This window comes from Platichthys flesus, chromosome 24 (assembly GCF_949316205.1).
Source record: "Platichthys flesus chromosome 24, fPlaFle2.1, whole genome shotgun sequence".
In the NCBI taxonomy this organism is placed as follows: Eukaryota; Metazoa; Chordata; class Actinopteri; order Pleuronectiformes; family Pleuronectidae; genus Platichthys; species Platichthys flesus.
Genome location: NC_084968.1, coordinates 10,206,441 through 10,218,736, shown reverse-complemented (window position 1 = coordinate 10,218,736; position 12,296 = coordinate 10,206,441). Strand labels below are relative to the sequence as shown.

The following is a 12,296-nucleotide window of genomic DNA, read 5'->3' as shown; positions in this document are numbered from 1 at the left end:
GCCGGTCACATTCACTTCAGCTGCGAGGGTGAAGTTGTCGTAGTCGAATAAGAGAGCAAGCGGTGAAAAATACAGAAGAGGGTCAAGTACCAGCATGGAGCCTAGCGCGAGACACGGTGGCCATGAAGAGGAGGAGGAAAAGGAAGAGGAGCAGCAGAAGGAGGGGGAGGAGAAGAGGGAGGAGGAGGAAGAAGAGGAAGAAACATCTGCAAGTGAGTTTAAGAGCATCTCACACACCTAAAAAACACTTTAATTGCGCAATAAGGAAAGATTTTGCCTGTACATGTGCATCACAGTGTACAGGCTCTTGTACTCTTTAGTACTTTGTGTATTTATACTGAAGTATTCTGAGCAGTAACAGGCAAGAAGCCACAGTTTTTCTGCTTTCACATCCGGAAAATATTTCAGTTTGACCTTAATTCCAGCATGAAATAGTCAAATTTTCATGATTAAGCTTTTCAAAATTGGAATCTTTCAAACATCCAAAGTTTCATCATGATAATAATTAGATTACCCGTCTTTAGAAGAAAAACCACTAGAAGAGATTCACAAAGGACACATTTCTCTATCCTTGGGTCAAACAGATTTTCATTTTGTATTTTTTTTGCAGATGCAGGATCCTGTCGAACCTGTCACCCGACAACTGGAGTGACTGTTTCCATGATAACACTTACCATCGTCACCACTGGACTCCTCTTGTCCCTGGTGTTATGTGGTGAGTATCAGTCTTCAGTTCATTTGGAGGCTGGTGAGAGATTCCTGACACTGTTCAAATTATACTCATGGTAAAAAAAGAAAAAAATATCCACACATAAGATTTGAGCTCCTGAAATTGAAACGTTCCGATAAGGGTGACGATTTGATCACATATAGATTTGAGACGTTTTATTAACAATTCCCAATCTTCAAATCTGGTAGGTGTCCTGTCCCTTTGTCCCTTTGTCTGTTGTTCTATGAGCGTCTCAAACCACCTCACGGTCATCGGGTCAACTTGTGTTCATATGTTAAAATGAATCCGTCAGCCACGTGGGGAGCAGCACCACAGGGTCATCTGACCCCCGGCTCCTCAGGAGACGAGCTGGTGGAGCGACTGCAGCAGTGTCGGACGGAGCTCCATGATATGGGCCTGATGCTCCAGACTGTCACTCAAGGTCATTCACGCTTTTCCTCTCTGGCCTCCTGCAGTTTACTAGATTCAAGGATTCACCATTTTCTCATTGTATATAGATTTTAAAGACAAAGTGAAATTTAGCTGAATCTTGCAGCGTTTGCGTCACACCAACTAGGATTTTCCTTCCCGTTGCACATAGACTCCAGATGCAGGGTGTGCCCCGGCGGTTGGCTTTGGTGGCGGCATCACTGTTACTACTTCTCTGTGGGGCTTGAGGAAAACCGCCAGTGGAGTGGGAGCGCAGAGTTTTGTCGGGGACACAACGGCAGCCTGGTCGTGATTAAGGATTCTGCAGAAATGGTAAACGGCAAATAGCTCAAGGAGAAAGTATATATTTTTGAGTTTCAGATAAATCCACAGGCCCCAATTTGAAGATAGAAATTCTCTAAACATCGCTTTCATTCTCAGGAGTTTATCCAAGGTGTGATGAGCCGGTTCCCCCACTTCCCCTTCCTGTGGGTGGGACTGACGGACGCCCAGCAGGAGGGACACTGGCTGTGGGGAGACGGGACGGACGTCCAGCACTACATGCCGTGAGTCCAGGTCCACTGGTGCACGGCTCACCATGCGGGACAAGTCAATAATGTTGCAAAATACATTATTGATCTTTAATCATATTTTGTTGTATATTCACACACAAGCGTCATAACAATTTGAGTTTACAATTTTTATTTGTATAATGATATAATACATATATACTGTACATCCATATACATATATACATTATATATTGACATGCTCACACATACATTTAATCCATAGCTATATAAACTTTTATAGATAGTAGATATATATATATTTTGTGTGTGTTGAAGGTTGGTGGTGGACTGGGACGCTGATCACAGGGACTGTGCCGACCTGAGGGGGGGCGGGAGTCTCTTCGCTGCAGACTGTGATGCATACGGGCCGTGGGTTTGTGAGAGAGAGTCCTGACCGGCTGCACACACAACCAACACACAACTTTATATTTTATTACCTCACAACGTGCTGATAGAAAAATATAATGCATCTCCAGTCACACTTAATGCAAAGCTACTAATTTCTTTGAATGAAAAGTGAAAGAAATGTGTCCAAGAAGTTTTATATTCTAATAAATACGATTTACACATTTAATTATAACTTTCCTCTGTGAAATGTATAGACATTAAGTGTTTGCTGTGTATATATGGAAGTGCATGTGTGTATGTCTGCATGTTCATGTAACTGTCAGAGAAAAGACTCTTTAAATACTTTTTCTTTAAAAATGTATTGTTTAACATAATTCTTTTAATATATACTCTTTTTAGCTTTTATAGTTTTTGTCAGCTTGTTATAAAAAAATCATAATTTCTAACATATATGTATTTTTTATTGTGCTATGATCAGTAAACTTTTTCTTTTGTTGTATCGTTAGCATCTAGATCTCCAGTTTAATTCTAAGAGAGAAATTTAGATTCATAGTTTAAATTCTAAATATTTTCTTTTGAAAGTATCGTGTGAATTTAGGATGTAACTGGTGACTCTGCTTTAAACATCACTTCCTTCGAGATGAATAAGATTCTTTCCATTTGTCCAATAAAACTCCTGGAGGTCTATCTCTCTAAGTTTGAGATCTCGTCTGGGGGCATGATTCTCATGAGCGTGCGACCATCCAGCGGAGCAAACAGAGGGTACAGCGTCTCCCTGAAGGTTCCATTGAAGGTGTAGATGTGAGACTTCGTTCCTGCGTTGTAGAAGGAGATCTGTCCTTCTTCGTAGTCCAAGTAGATCCCCATACGTTCAGGCACAAGGCCGACCGGCAGCGGCGTCTCCGTCTTAGTGCAGGCGAAGAAGTCGTGTGTGCTGCGCCACAGGGTCCAGAAGCCCTGCCTGGGGTTCATCGGGAAGCGCCCCTGCCGCTTGGAGACGCCGGTGGTCAGTCCAACGCGCCAGTAGCCGTGGTTGGCTATGTCCACCTCCCAGTAGTGGCGGCCGCTGCTGTAGCCTTCCCAAGCCAGCACGCACGGCCAGCTGTCGAAGCGCTGGGGGTTGTCGGGGAGCTCAGACGCTGTGTGGCCCTCCTGCACCATGCGCTGGTCGTCCGACACCAGCAACCACGGGTGGCTGGTCATGGGGTCAAGAATCACATCGGCTGTGGGGAACAAGCGATAAATCAGGTTATCGTCCGATGTTCGCTGTTTGCCCAGTTGTCATGTGAGGTGAAGCAAGGGGAAGGCCCAGGCTGATCTTACCTGAGGCACTGCAGATCCAACTCCAAACTGAAAAGAGAGAAACAGACATTATAGTTTATGAATTTGAAATACTCTTCAGGCTTCTGAAAAATTAAACAATATCAAAGAACGGCACCAGGCGATAAAGGGTGAGCAGCAATCAGTCGCCCCGTTGACGATTGATTTCCTAAGTTAACAGAATCTGGAGGGATTTAAAAAATACACACCTGAGTTGGGGATATATCTTGGAATTCCTGCTATCCAGGTCTTTTGCTTTGCCAGTAACCACACTTTTGGAATCATCTTCTAAAAAAAGAGATACAAATAAAACATGTTTGACAATAGCAAGATTCCTTTATTTATCTCATGGAATGAGAAAAATCTGTTTCTTTGCTACGTACACTAAAACATCGTCTGCAAATGTGATGATCTTTTATCTGCCAAGTCACTATCAGTTCTCGAAGACCGTCGCTATCGGGGCAGCAGTTGATCAGAGTTGTATAAACTGAATCACTTGGTTAATTTACTGAGCTCCAGCACGTATCCAAGGAGCAGGGTTCACTCAAGTCCACGTTGCATAATTACCTAACATGGTCACATTGCCATTGAATACAGCTTTGAGAATTTGAGAGCTATGACAACCAACAGTGGTGTCTGTGTCTGTGGTGCTGGCGCCTCACCGTGCTGTCTTCCTTGAGCAGGGACCAGGTGATGAACTCCAGCAGAGGCATCAGCTTGACCAGCCGCTTCTTCTTCAGGTCCAAGAGACGCAGCACTTTGCCCAGATCCTCGCTCTGAACGCCGCAGCTCTGCGAAACACAAAAGTTCCTTTTAGACGCGAGATTTGAGACGGTGCACACAGATAACGTTTTGTTTTTACTGGCATTGGAGCGAAAGACGTTGTTTACGCTTCGTAAACGAGCTGAACCTCATATGTTTTATTAACCAAAACCATCGCTCAAGTATTTTGGACTTTGGTGTCACCTCAGTTGCTTCCTGCAGCTCCTTCGCCCACTCCATGATCCTCAGATGTGCTTCCTCATTTGCGTCCTTGTCCTCGTTATTTTCCTGACACTCAGACGCCCAGGAGCTTTTTGTCAGGAGCTGAGGACACAAAGTAGGTGAGTGGATATTGCTGCTACTGGGCCACACTCAGCACATCCATCCACTGGTCTCTGTACCGACCTTGTCGACGTGACGGAGTTCGCCGGCCCACTCCAGGATCAGTTTCCTGCTCTCCTCGAGGCTTTTCTCGGTACGCGGGTCGGAACTTTTTGCCTCCTTCTTACTGGGGCCTTCCTCTGCGTCCACTCCGCCCTGTTGAAACACAAGATAACAACCTGTCAGACGACATCATACGCTCTTCAACACATAGTGGTGTGTCACTGAGAATTAGAGGACTTTCAGGTTCAGACGTTTCTTGAATCCTTCTGGTTAAATTAAAACGCAGCAGCCGATTTGCAGCTTAAATCTGTTTCAAATGTGACTCGTGGAAATTTTTGCATCTACAGATTTCAAAAAGGCCGTTGGTTAAAGTCAAATGGGTTCGTGGGTACAGTAGAGCTCATTGTCCCATTCCTGGGTTACTGTGAAGCAAAGCAGAGGGTCAAAATCCTATCCTATCAGCAACCAGCTGCATGACCAGAAAGTAATCACTAATCAGTTTTATGTGATCATAAATCCTGGTTCACGTGAAGTCGTTCTCCTCTCACTAGGAGGAGAAACTGTCAGTGTGAGTCGTTACGGGAAACTTGCAAACCTTTATCTTCAGCTATGAACTTTAAACAGGGTGACATCATCAGATAAATAAGCCTCTGGCTCCTTATATATCCTGTCTAGAAACAAAGGCCTCTTGTCTGGTTTGTTGGTTGACTGCTGATCTCTCTCCCTTTCTCCCTTTCTCCCCTTCTCCCTCCCTCCCTTCCTTCCCTCCTTCACTCAGCTCCTACCTTGCATACTTGGTCCACTTGCTTTTTCCAATGTTGGATGAACAACACGCACTCCTGCAGGCTGCGCAGATCCTTCAGGCCCTTCTGGCGAGGATGCTGATGCTTGAAACGCAAAAGGGGCGAAATTTAAACATTTATGCAGACGTTCAACAATGTCACGCAGGCATTTTGTTACTAAATCCAGAGTCTGTGGTGCACCTGTGCACGTTTGGTGAGGTTGTTGGGGCGGGCGGGTCGGCTGGGGGCCGAGCTGTGGGCCTGGACGTTCTCCTCTGGCAGGGTCCAGCGCAGGGCCCCGATGGAGCTGCTCTGGGTCCTGCTGCCGTCCTCAAACTCTGCAGAGCGACAAAACTGTGTGAGTGACGGATGTGATTGATCAACACAACTGAGTCCCCCGGAGGAAAGGAAAGGAGTTTTGAGTTCACATTTTTCTAGAGGATATAAATCAGTGTGATTCCAATATAGCAATCAAATCTGATTGTTGGCCTTTGAAGGATGTCCAACAGTTTACAGCCCCAATTAAAGCAGATATTAAAGTTGGCTATCAGGGTTGGATTTACTTTACTCTGTTACATGGCATTATCGCTACATGCTGATCAAAGGTTATGTTGCAGTGGAAAAATATTACATTTTTTATTTTTTTTAATACCCACTTTTGCTAGTTTTCAGGATGCTCTTCATCTTGATGGTGGCGTCCATACTCCTGTGAAGAAGAGATCTCATGAAAAAACTCAATACAATTTGGAAGAAGTATGAAAGAAATTACCAGAAAACTAAAATGTTTAAATTATTAATTTATTCTTTTAGATGATGATTCCACAAGAAAATAAAAAAAAAATCCATCTCAAGTAAAAGTGTAAGTATCATTAACTTAATTTACTTTAAATATCAAAGTAAAAGTACTCCTGTCAGTTTTATAACATTACAAACATCAAAGGTGTGTATATCAATGATACTTAAAAATATATGTTTTGCTAAATTTAGAAAACCTGTGTTTTCTTAAGATTGGTTATTACATGCAAAAAAGATTTACATATAAAGAAAGAAAATACAGTGCTGAATAAAAATAGACCTACAATGCAATATAATTATATTAAAACTGACCAAAACCTCATAAATTCAAATGAAAACATATCACACAGCCCTGCCCCTGAATCATATATGCTGATGTTGCATCAGGTTCATCCTACCTGTGGTCTTTTGGAGCGGTGGTGCAGCTCTGCAGGTGGAGAAGACTGGACGCCTGCTGCTGCCGCTCCAGTCGTTTTGTTGCATCTCCCTGATCCTTGGACTCCTTTATGGCCTCTGAGGCGGGGAAACGTTCTGCAGCAGCGAGCTGACACGAAACCCTCGCTTCTGCTGGCACGTCAGCCACGAGGGCAGAGAGTCTTTATAACCGTGATAAGTGAGTGGATATCACCGAGTGTGACGCACAGGCTCTGATTCTCCAGCATGTGCAACTGAAACCATAACCAGTGCAACGGGTGCAGCCCAAATTTGGTTTATGTGAATTTCTAATGCCACTAATGCTGCTAAATCTCTGCCCCCCCCCCCACACTTGATTTTAGATATTTATATTTATTGTTATTTACAGTGTCATAGCTCCTCTCCCACACAACCATCATAAAACCATAGTAACGCTTTTATCGTTATCTTATGTGTAAATGTTTTAGTGTCTTGTCTTTTCTCCCTTTACCTCTTTTCCCCCCTTTGTTGTCCTGGGACTTATTTGCTGTTTACACAGAGTTTTTCTTTTGCCACGTTCTTGCATAAAAGTCAAGACGAAGGCATTCAAATCAGAAAGACGTTTGGTATTTGTCACGTGATATTTATACGGTTTTGCATGCCCGCTGTTACCCGATAACTCCCTGGTTTTCAACGGGGGAAGAAACGTCTCCGTCTCTCCCCACATGCATCATCACCATCACTCTGAAGTTTCAACTTGCTGTCATCAACCTAATTAGTCATTCATACGTCTGACGGGACCTGGCAGTAATAATTACCTCTATGGGTCATTAAATCAAGTTAAAGTTAATCATGTACAACCAGTGGAGAGAAAGGATGTAAAACTACAAAATGGTACTCGAGTAATGTACCTGGTTAGATTAATTTATAGTTTAGTTGACTGGGCTGTTGTGTTTATATAATATTCACAAACAGAGTCTTATGACCCCCCCCCCCCCCTCCCCCCCCCCCCTCCCCGCAGCCTCAGTGAGCTGACAGGAAAACTCAAACCACTTCCTCAACAAATAACAAGCAGTTTCAGATTTATTATTCAAAAGGCAGGCAAAACTGTGACACGAGAACAAATGTTTTCAGATCTCCATCTCGGGTGCAGGGGGTGTTTTGGTCGAACTCTCCCGTGAAATGTTTAGTTCCAGTTCTTGAAGAACTGCTTGAAGATGATGGTCTCCTTCCCCTGTGGCAGAATCTCCACCTGCAGCACAAAGCACATCGAGTCTCTCACTGTAAACGCACACAAGTGATGTCAAATGTCCTGAAGCTGATGCCACAGACAGTTTGAGGAAGGAGGTTGTAATGTTCTCTTAGCCTATTATGGGCTTCACGTGTTTCCTTAAAGAGCGATGAGGGGTACCTGTGTTTTCATCCTGGGGTAATTCATTTCTTTGATGAAGTTATCTGCCATCTGCAGGGCCCCCGTCTTCTCTGCAGCGTTCGCTCCTTTACCTGACACCAAAAGAAAAGCCGCCTTTAAAACGTTCCACCTCCCAACAAACTATCATGGCTCTTCAGGTCTGTTCAGGTGCATCGGCCGGCTTCGCTGTTTAAGCATCAATCATTTTTCACGACGCTCATTAAATTTTTATCCGACTGGACACCGAATATCACAGGCATCTAACCACTATCACTTTCCCTCGGTTTGCATTTCAGGCGGCCGATGTTCTCCCGGGGGTCAAGCGGCGTTTCCTCACCTTTCCACACGAAGACCTTTCCGTTGGCGCCGTTGTCCAGGATGAAGCAGTCGTCCCGAACCAGCAGCTCCTTGGCAAACGGGCACTTCTCCGACACTTTGGTCTTCGTCAGGGAACCTGTGGCGTCTGACACCTGTGGAGAAAAAAAGTTTGCAGGTTTAAGTGGTTTGGACATCTTATCATGAGGCCTCCAGGGTTTACCAGGCATGTCCAACTGGGAGGAGGCCTGTGAGGCTAGAACATGAACTCTCGTGAGGGCCTAGAAATCCCATTTGGCCCTGGGAACGCTTCAGGATCCCCCAGGAGGATGTGGAACTTCCAACCGACCCGATTTCAGATAAGTGGAAGTGGATGGATGGATGGAGAACAGATGTAGATGGTAGTTTTGATATGTCAGTGCTGATGAGGTTACCTTGTAGAGCGAGGCAGAGTTAGAAGCGTCCGCCTGGCTGTCCTCTTCTGAAGTACTCTCTGCTAGAGCTGGCATCTGTCCCAGGACCTGTTCATCAACACAGGAGAACTTAAAAAATCAGTTTTCTAGATTCATGTAACTTCCTTTCAAGTATTATTGGTTGCAACTGTTGACGTGGAAAGCATTGAAATCGGAAGAATTAAGTTTACCTTGAGCATCTCCTCAGGCTCCTCCCCTTCGTTGCAATCCATGATTTTTGCCTTGCCGTGTCTGTCTGTGTCCCGAATCAACGAGGCGATCTCGCGCACTTTCTGCTTCTCGAACATGTTGGCCTGCGATCCGATCCACGACACGATCGTCTGGAAAGCAGCATCAGAGAAATGAGGAAAGGAAACTGACGGTGTCAGCTTCATCTCAATAAAATGTTATGATATTCTGCATGTCCATCTTTATCTGAGTGTCCTCACCTCTCCGAGGTCCAGGATGAAGCAGTCTCCCTTGTTGAAGCTGCTCCAGGACATCTCCACCTCCTTGGCACGGATGTTGCGTTTCCCCTTGATTTGGTACAACCTGTGCACCGTCCCTGAGCCCTGAGGCCTCCGGAAGCCCGACTCCACACCACCATCCTGACAGAGAAGAGATTGTAAGTAAAGAAACGTTTTGGTGGCTATTAATCTTTTTTCTCTTTTAATATTTGATGTTATTTTACCTGCTGGGAAATGTCCCAGAGATTTCAGGTTTAACAGTATTGTTTGTTTTAACAAGATACACTTGGCATCTGTCATGAATGCACTTTGGCCCAGAGGCTATCACACTGTTTGTAGGGTGTGGTGAAATTATGAAAAACCTTATCTAACAATAACAGAGGCCAGATAATATAAACATTACATAATGAAATACAACACCGACCCACAGTCAATATAATAAATCGTGTTTGATCTGAGACATAACGGAAAAAACGTTTCTTTCTTCAGTTTCTCCGCGGGTAAATTTGTTATAAACGTTTTGATGCATAATACTCGAATACTAATGTCCAAGAGATTTTCTGGAAAGATTTGGGTAACAATATCAAGATAATCAATATGCAAACATGAGATATACCGATATAAATATCCAGAAAGATTTAAAAACAATTATGTTATCACATTTTATTAAAAAAATCTGCATTTGTGTCTTTTTTTCTAACACTTCAACATCTCGAGTGAGATCCCTGGTGCTCACCTTGTAGCTGACTCCTCTGGGGAAGAGCGTCATGAACTCCGGGGACTCGTAGCCCTGGACCTGCCGGTGCTGGATGGGGTCGCCGCCCAGGAAGTTGTCCAGCTGGGTGGCCAGCATGGCACACGCCACCTGCTCGTCCCGAGACGACTTCTCACCTGCAGCCAAACAACAGACGCACAAAATGTAAAGTACAGAAATGCGTTGGCACCTGGTTTTTATTAATTTACTCATTGATTCATTTATGTATTTCTGCACTACGAATATAAACTTTTGAGAGGGAGTGACCGAGGTAAGAAAAGAAAGAGACGACACGGAGGTCATCAACTGTAAACGAGTGGAGGAGGGTTCAGAGAGTCAAGGGCCCTCGACCAGCTTTGTGTTTCCGAAGCATCACACACATGCTGGAAACAACAGACGCATTTGAGCGCTGTCACTGTCCTCCTGCAGTTTTAATGAGCCCCGCTGAAAAACCATCCCTCGCTTCCCCTTGGGACTTCTGTTCCGCGTCATGCGTCCATTCCCGTCCGCACACAATGAAGCCGCGGGTCGGTGTTGTGTCTCGTGTGTCATCGCTGTCATTAGGGGGGTGGGGGTGGGGGGGGCTATTAGCTTCTCGAGCGCAGCACTGGGCCAGGGTTGGATGCGTTGTAAACACTGGATGGTTGTTAAAATGTAAAACAAGACACACGAGAGGCCATTTATTCTCTTTCCCTGCCAAGAAGTGAGGCCAAAGTGTCTTTGTCGCCTCCTGGTGGCTGGCTGCAGTACAGGTCATAAATCCCACTTCCGAACAATATGGCAGGGTTCATATCTGCAATGTTTTAGCGTCACACACCCAGACAAACGATCAGACTGTACAGCTGCACGTCACATGATCCTATAACTCCAGATGTGTCCCCGCCTCTCTCACCTAACCACATGTGCAGGTCGGCCCCCAGCTCGCCGCGGTTCTGCAGCACCAGATAGGAGTCCCCGTTGTAAAAGGCCCCCACCTCGGAGGGATCCAGAGGCACGGCCTTCATCTTCTCCACCCGCCACACCCGCAGGCCCGGCTGCCGGACCTCGGGGCCGAACTGACCCGGTGCTGCCTGGAACGGGAGCATTCTGCAAGAGGATGAGGAGAAGAAGAAGAAGAAAAGAGGAGTAGTAAGACAAGAGGAAAGAGGAAGTTGGCCAAAACAGGAAGTAGATGGGCTGCGTCATTGTCACGACTTGGGAAGTCATGCCTGGTTCTTAGTCGGTTTGTGGAGAAGAAGAAGCAGAAGTCAAATCCACAAGGGTCTGATACATGAGGGAAGTGACTGGCATGTTACGATCAGAAGATGAGGGAGTGTTGTTCCTGCTTCTCCCTTCAGTCTAGAAATAAGACACTTCTGAAACTCCTCTGTGTGACTGAAGAGGTGGATTTTTTACGAAGCGGGTGGAGCAAAACAAGCCGAGGAGGATGTGGTCGGAGTGATGAGCCCTGCCTAAAGACCACGGGCTACGTTAAAACACTTTTCATGCAACACAACACCGAGCGAGCTGCACAACACTAGTATCATTTCACAAAGGTGTGGCTGCGTACATGCTGGATCATGTCACAGGGAGGGACTTACAATGGTAATTTACTTTTCTCTCACTGTGTCTCATATTTTCGCAACGTTTCACCCAGCTACAAAAAAACTGCAGGGTGGACGCAAACAGGCAAAATGTGTGAGGCGACCACAACACCCTCTCGTCCTGTGTGCTGGTGCCCAACTGTCATACTGACAAACTGAAACCCAACAAGGGTTGTAGAAAGATGAGTTGTGTTACTGCTGCTTTTCTCCTTATTGTCTCATTCTGTCAAAAAAAGTTTAAGGTCCTCTCACTAACTTTTCCCAGGGCTTTCAACCACATCTAACGATCTTGGTTATAAGATGGAGATAAAATCCCACTACAGTATCCACAGCCGGGGACATGGTTAGTAAACTATCACTCTCTCATGAGGAAGACCATGAGATGTGGTTGAAGGCTCCAGAGAGGAGTGAGTAGATCTTGGGATATCACTGTTTCCAAGACCAGGAAGGAATTTTCACACTTCCAAATATTGTTGCTTGACCCCAGGACGGGAAAAAAAAACCTAACCCAAGGTTCACTTGGCATCAGAACACATGGCCTTCCTCAGCAGGTCATGATAACCCAGCTCATACAGGAGGTTATGAACTGCTACGCGAAGTTACTAAAAACTCCCAATATAATCTGATTCTTTCAAGCTTTTCAGATTTATGATATCATTAAATAAACTCAGATATTGTAGTGTTCAAATAAACGTTAACACAAAGCGAAGGTGGAACATTTATGGATGAGAAAACTCATATAACTATAAAACCTTTATATAAGCAGTTTACGTTTGAACGCCCCTGGCACCAGACCACGATGATAACGGAGGATTAGTGG

At 45.0% G+C, this 12,296-nt stretch overlaps 3 protein-coding genes across 4 annotated transcripts; 1 reads left to right on the top strand and 2 right to left on the bottom strand.

The window, feature by feature from the left end:
* The first annotated feature begins 50 nt into the window (after positions 1-50).
* LOC133950348 (CD209 antigen-like protein E) lies at positions 51-2,561 on the top strand. Its single transcript, XM_062384607.1, has 6 exons — positions 51-212; positions 611-715; positions 1,023-1,151; positions 1,311-1,471; positions 1,580-1,704; positions 1,987-2,561. Exons 1-6 carry the CDS (start codon positions 95-97, stop codon positions 2,102-2,104), a joined length of 756 nt encoding a protein of 251 aa, XP_062240591.1. The 5' UTR covers positions 51-94; the 3' UTR covers positions 2,105-2,561.
* Positions 2,562-2,737: 176 nt separating this feature from the next.
* si:dkey-219e21.2 (zinc-binding protein A33) lies at positions 2,738-6,605 on the bottom strand. Its single transcript, XM_062384606.1, has 10 exons — positions 6,500-6,605; positions 5,963-6,012; positions 5,508-5,644; positions 5,310-5,411; positions 4,546-4,677; positions 4,345-4,464; positions 4,041-4,169; positions 3,588-3,666; positions 3,382-3,408; positions 2,738-3,281 (listed from the first exon to the last, which is right to left on the bottom strand). Exons 2-10 carry the CDS (start codon positions 6,006-6,008, stop codon positions 2,743-2,745), a joined length of 1,311 nt encoding a protein of 436 aa, XP_062240590.1. The 5' UTR covers positions 6,009-6,012; positions 6,500-6,605; the 3' UTR covers positions 2,738-2,742.
* A 954-nt stretch (positions 6,606-7,559) lies between these two features.
* Positions 7,560-11,648, bottom strand: LOC133950215 (macrophage-capping protein-like). 2 transcript variants are annotated; one of them, XM_062384461.1, is made up of 9 exons: positions 11,102-11,648; positions 10,786-10,979; positions 9,876-10,030; positions 9,122-9,280; positions 8,864-9,013; positions 8,655-8,741; positions 8,243-8,375; positions 7,906-7,997; positions 7,560-7,746 (listed from the first exon to the last, which is right to left on the bottom strand). In XM_062384461.1, the coding sequence occupies exons 2-9, from the start codon at positions 10,976-10,978 to the stop codon at positions 7,681-7,683; spliced, it is 1,035 nt and encodes a 344-aa protein (XP_062240445.1). In that variant the 5' UTR covers position 10,979; positions 11,102-11,648; the 3' UTR covers positions 7,560-7,680. The 2 variants fall into 2 exon arrangements, with proteins under 2 accessions (XP_062240445.1, XP_062240444.1); XM_062384460.1 differs by lacking the exon at positions 11,102-11,648 and having other exon boundaries at positions 10,786-11,061.
* Positions 11,649-12,296: the final 648 nt, after the last annotated feature.

Coding starts and splice junctions, on each gene's coding strand:
- LOC133950348 (XM_062384607.1), top strand. CDS start 95: ATGGAGCCTAGCGCGAGACACGGTGGCCATGAAGAGGAGGAGGAAAAG. Junction 1,152..1,310: donor GCTCCAGACTGTCACTCAAG/GTCATTCACGCT, acceptor CGTTGCACATAG/ACTCCAGATGCAGGGTGTGC. Junction 1,705..1,986: donor GACGTCCAGCACTACATGCC/GTGAGTCCAGGT, acceptor TGTGTGTTGAAG/GTTGGTGGTGGACTGGGACG.
- si:dkey-219e21.2 (XM_062384606.1), bottom strand. CDS start 6,008: ATGGACGCCACCATCAAGATGAAGAGCATCCTGAAAACTAGCAAAA. Junction 4,678..5,309: donor AAGTGGACCAAGTATGCAAG/GTAGGAGCTGAG, acceptor GTGTTTCAACAG/GGCGGAGTGGACGCAGAGGA. Junction 4,170..4,344: donor AGCTGCAGGAAGCAACTGAG/GTGACACCAAAG, acceptor TGTGTTTCGCAG/AGCTGCGGCGTTCAGAGCGA.
- LOC133950215 (XM_062384461.1), bottom strand. CDS start 10,978: ATGCTCCCGTTCCAGGCAGCACCGGGTCAGTTCGGCCCCGAGGTCCGG. Junction 9,014..9,121: donor TCATCCTGGACCTCGGAGAG/GTGAGGACACTC, acceptor GCTGCTTTCCAG/ACGATCGTGTCGTGGATCGG. Junction 8,376..8,654: donor ACTCTGCCTCGCTCTACAAG/GTAACCTCATCA, acceptor TTTTCTCCACAG/GTGTCAGACGCCACAGGTTC.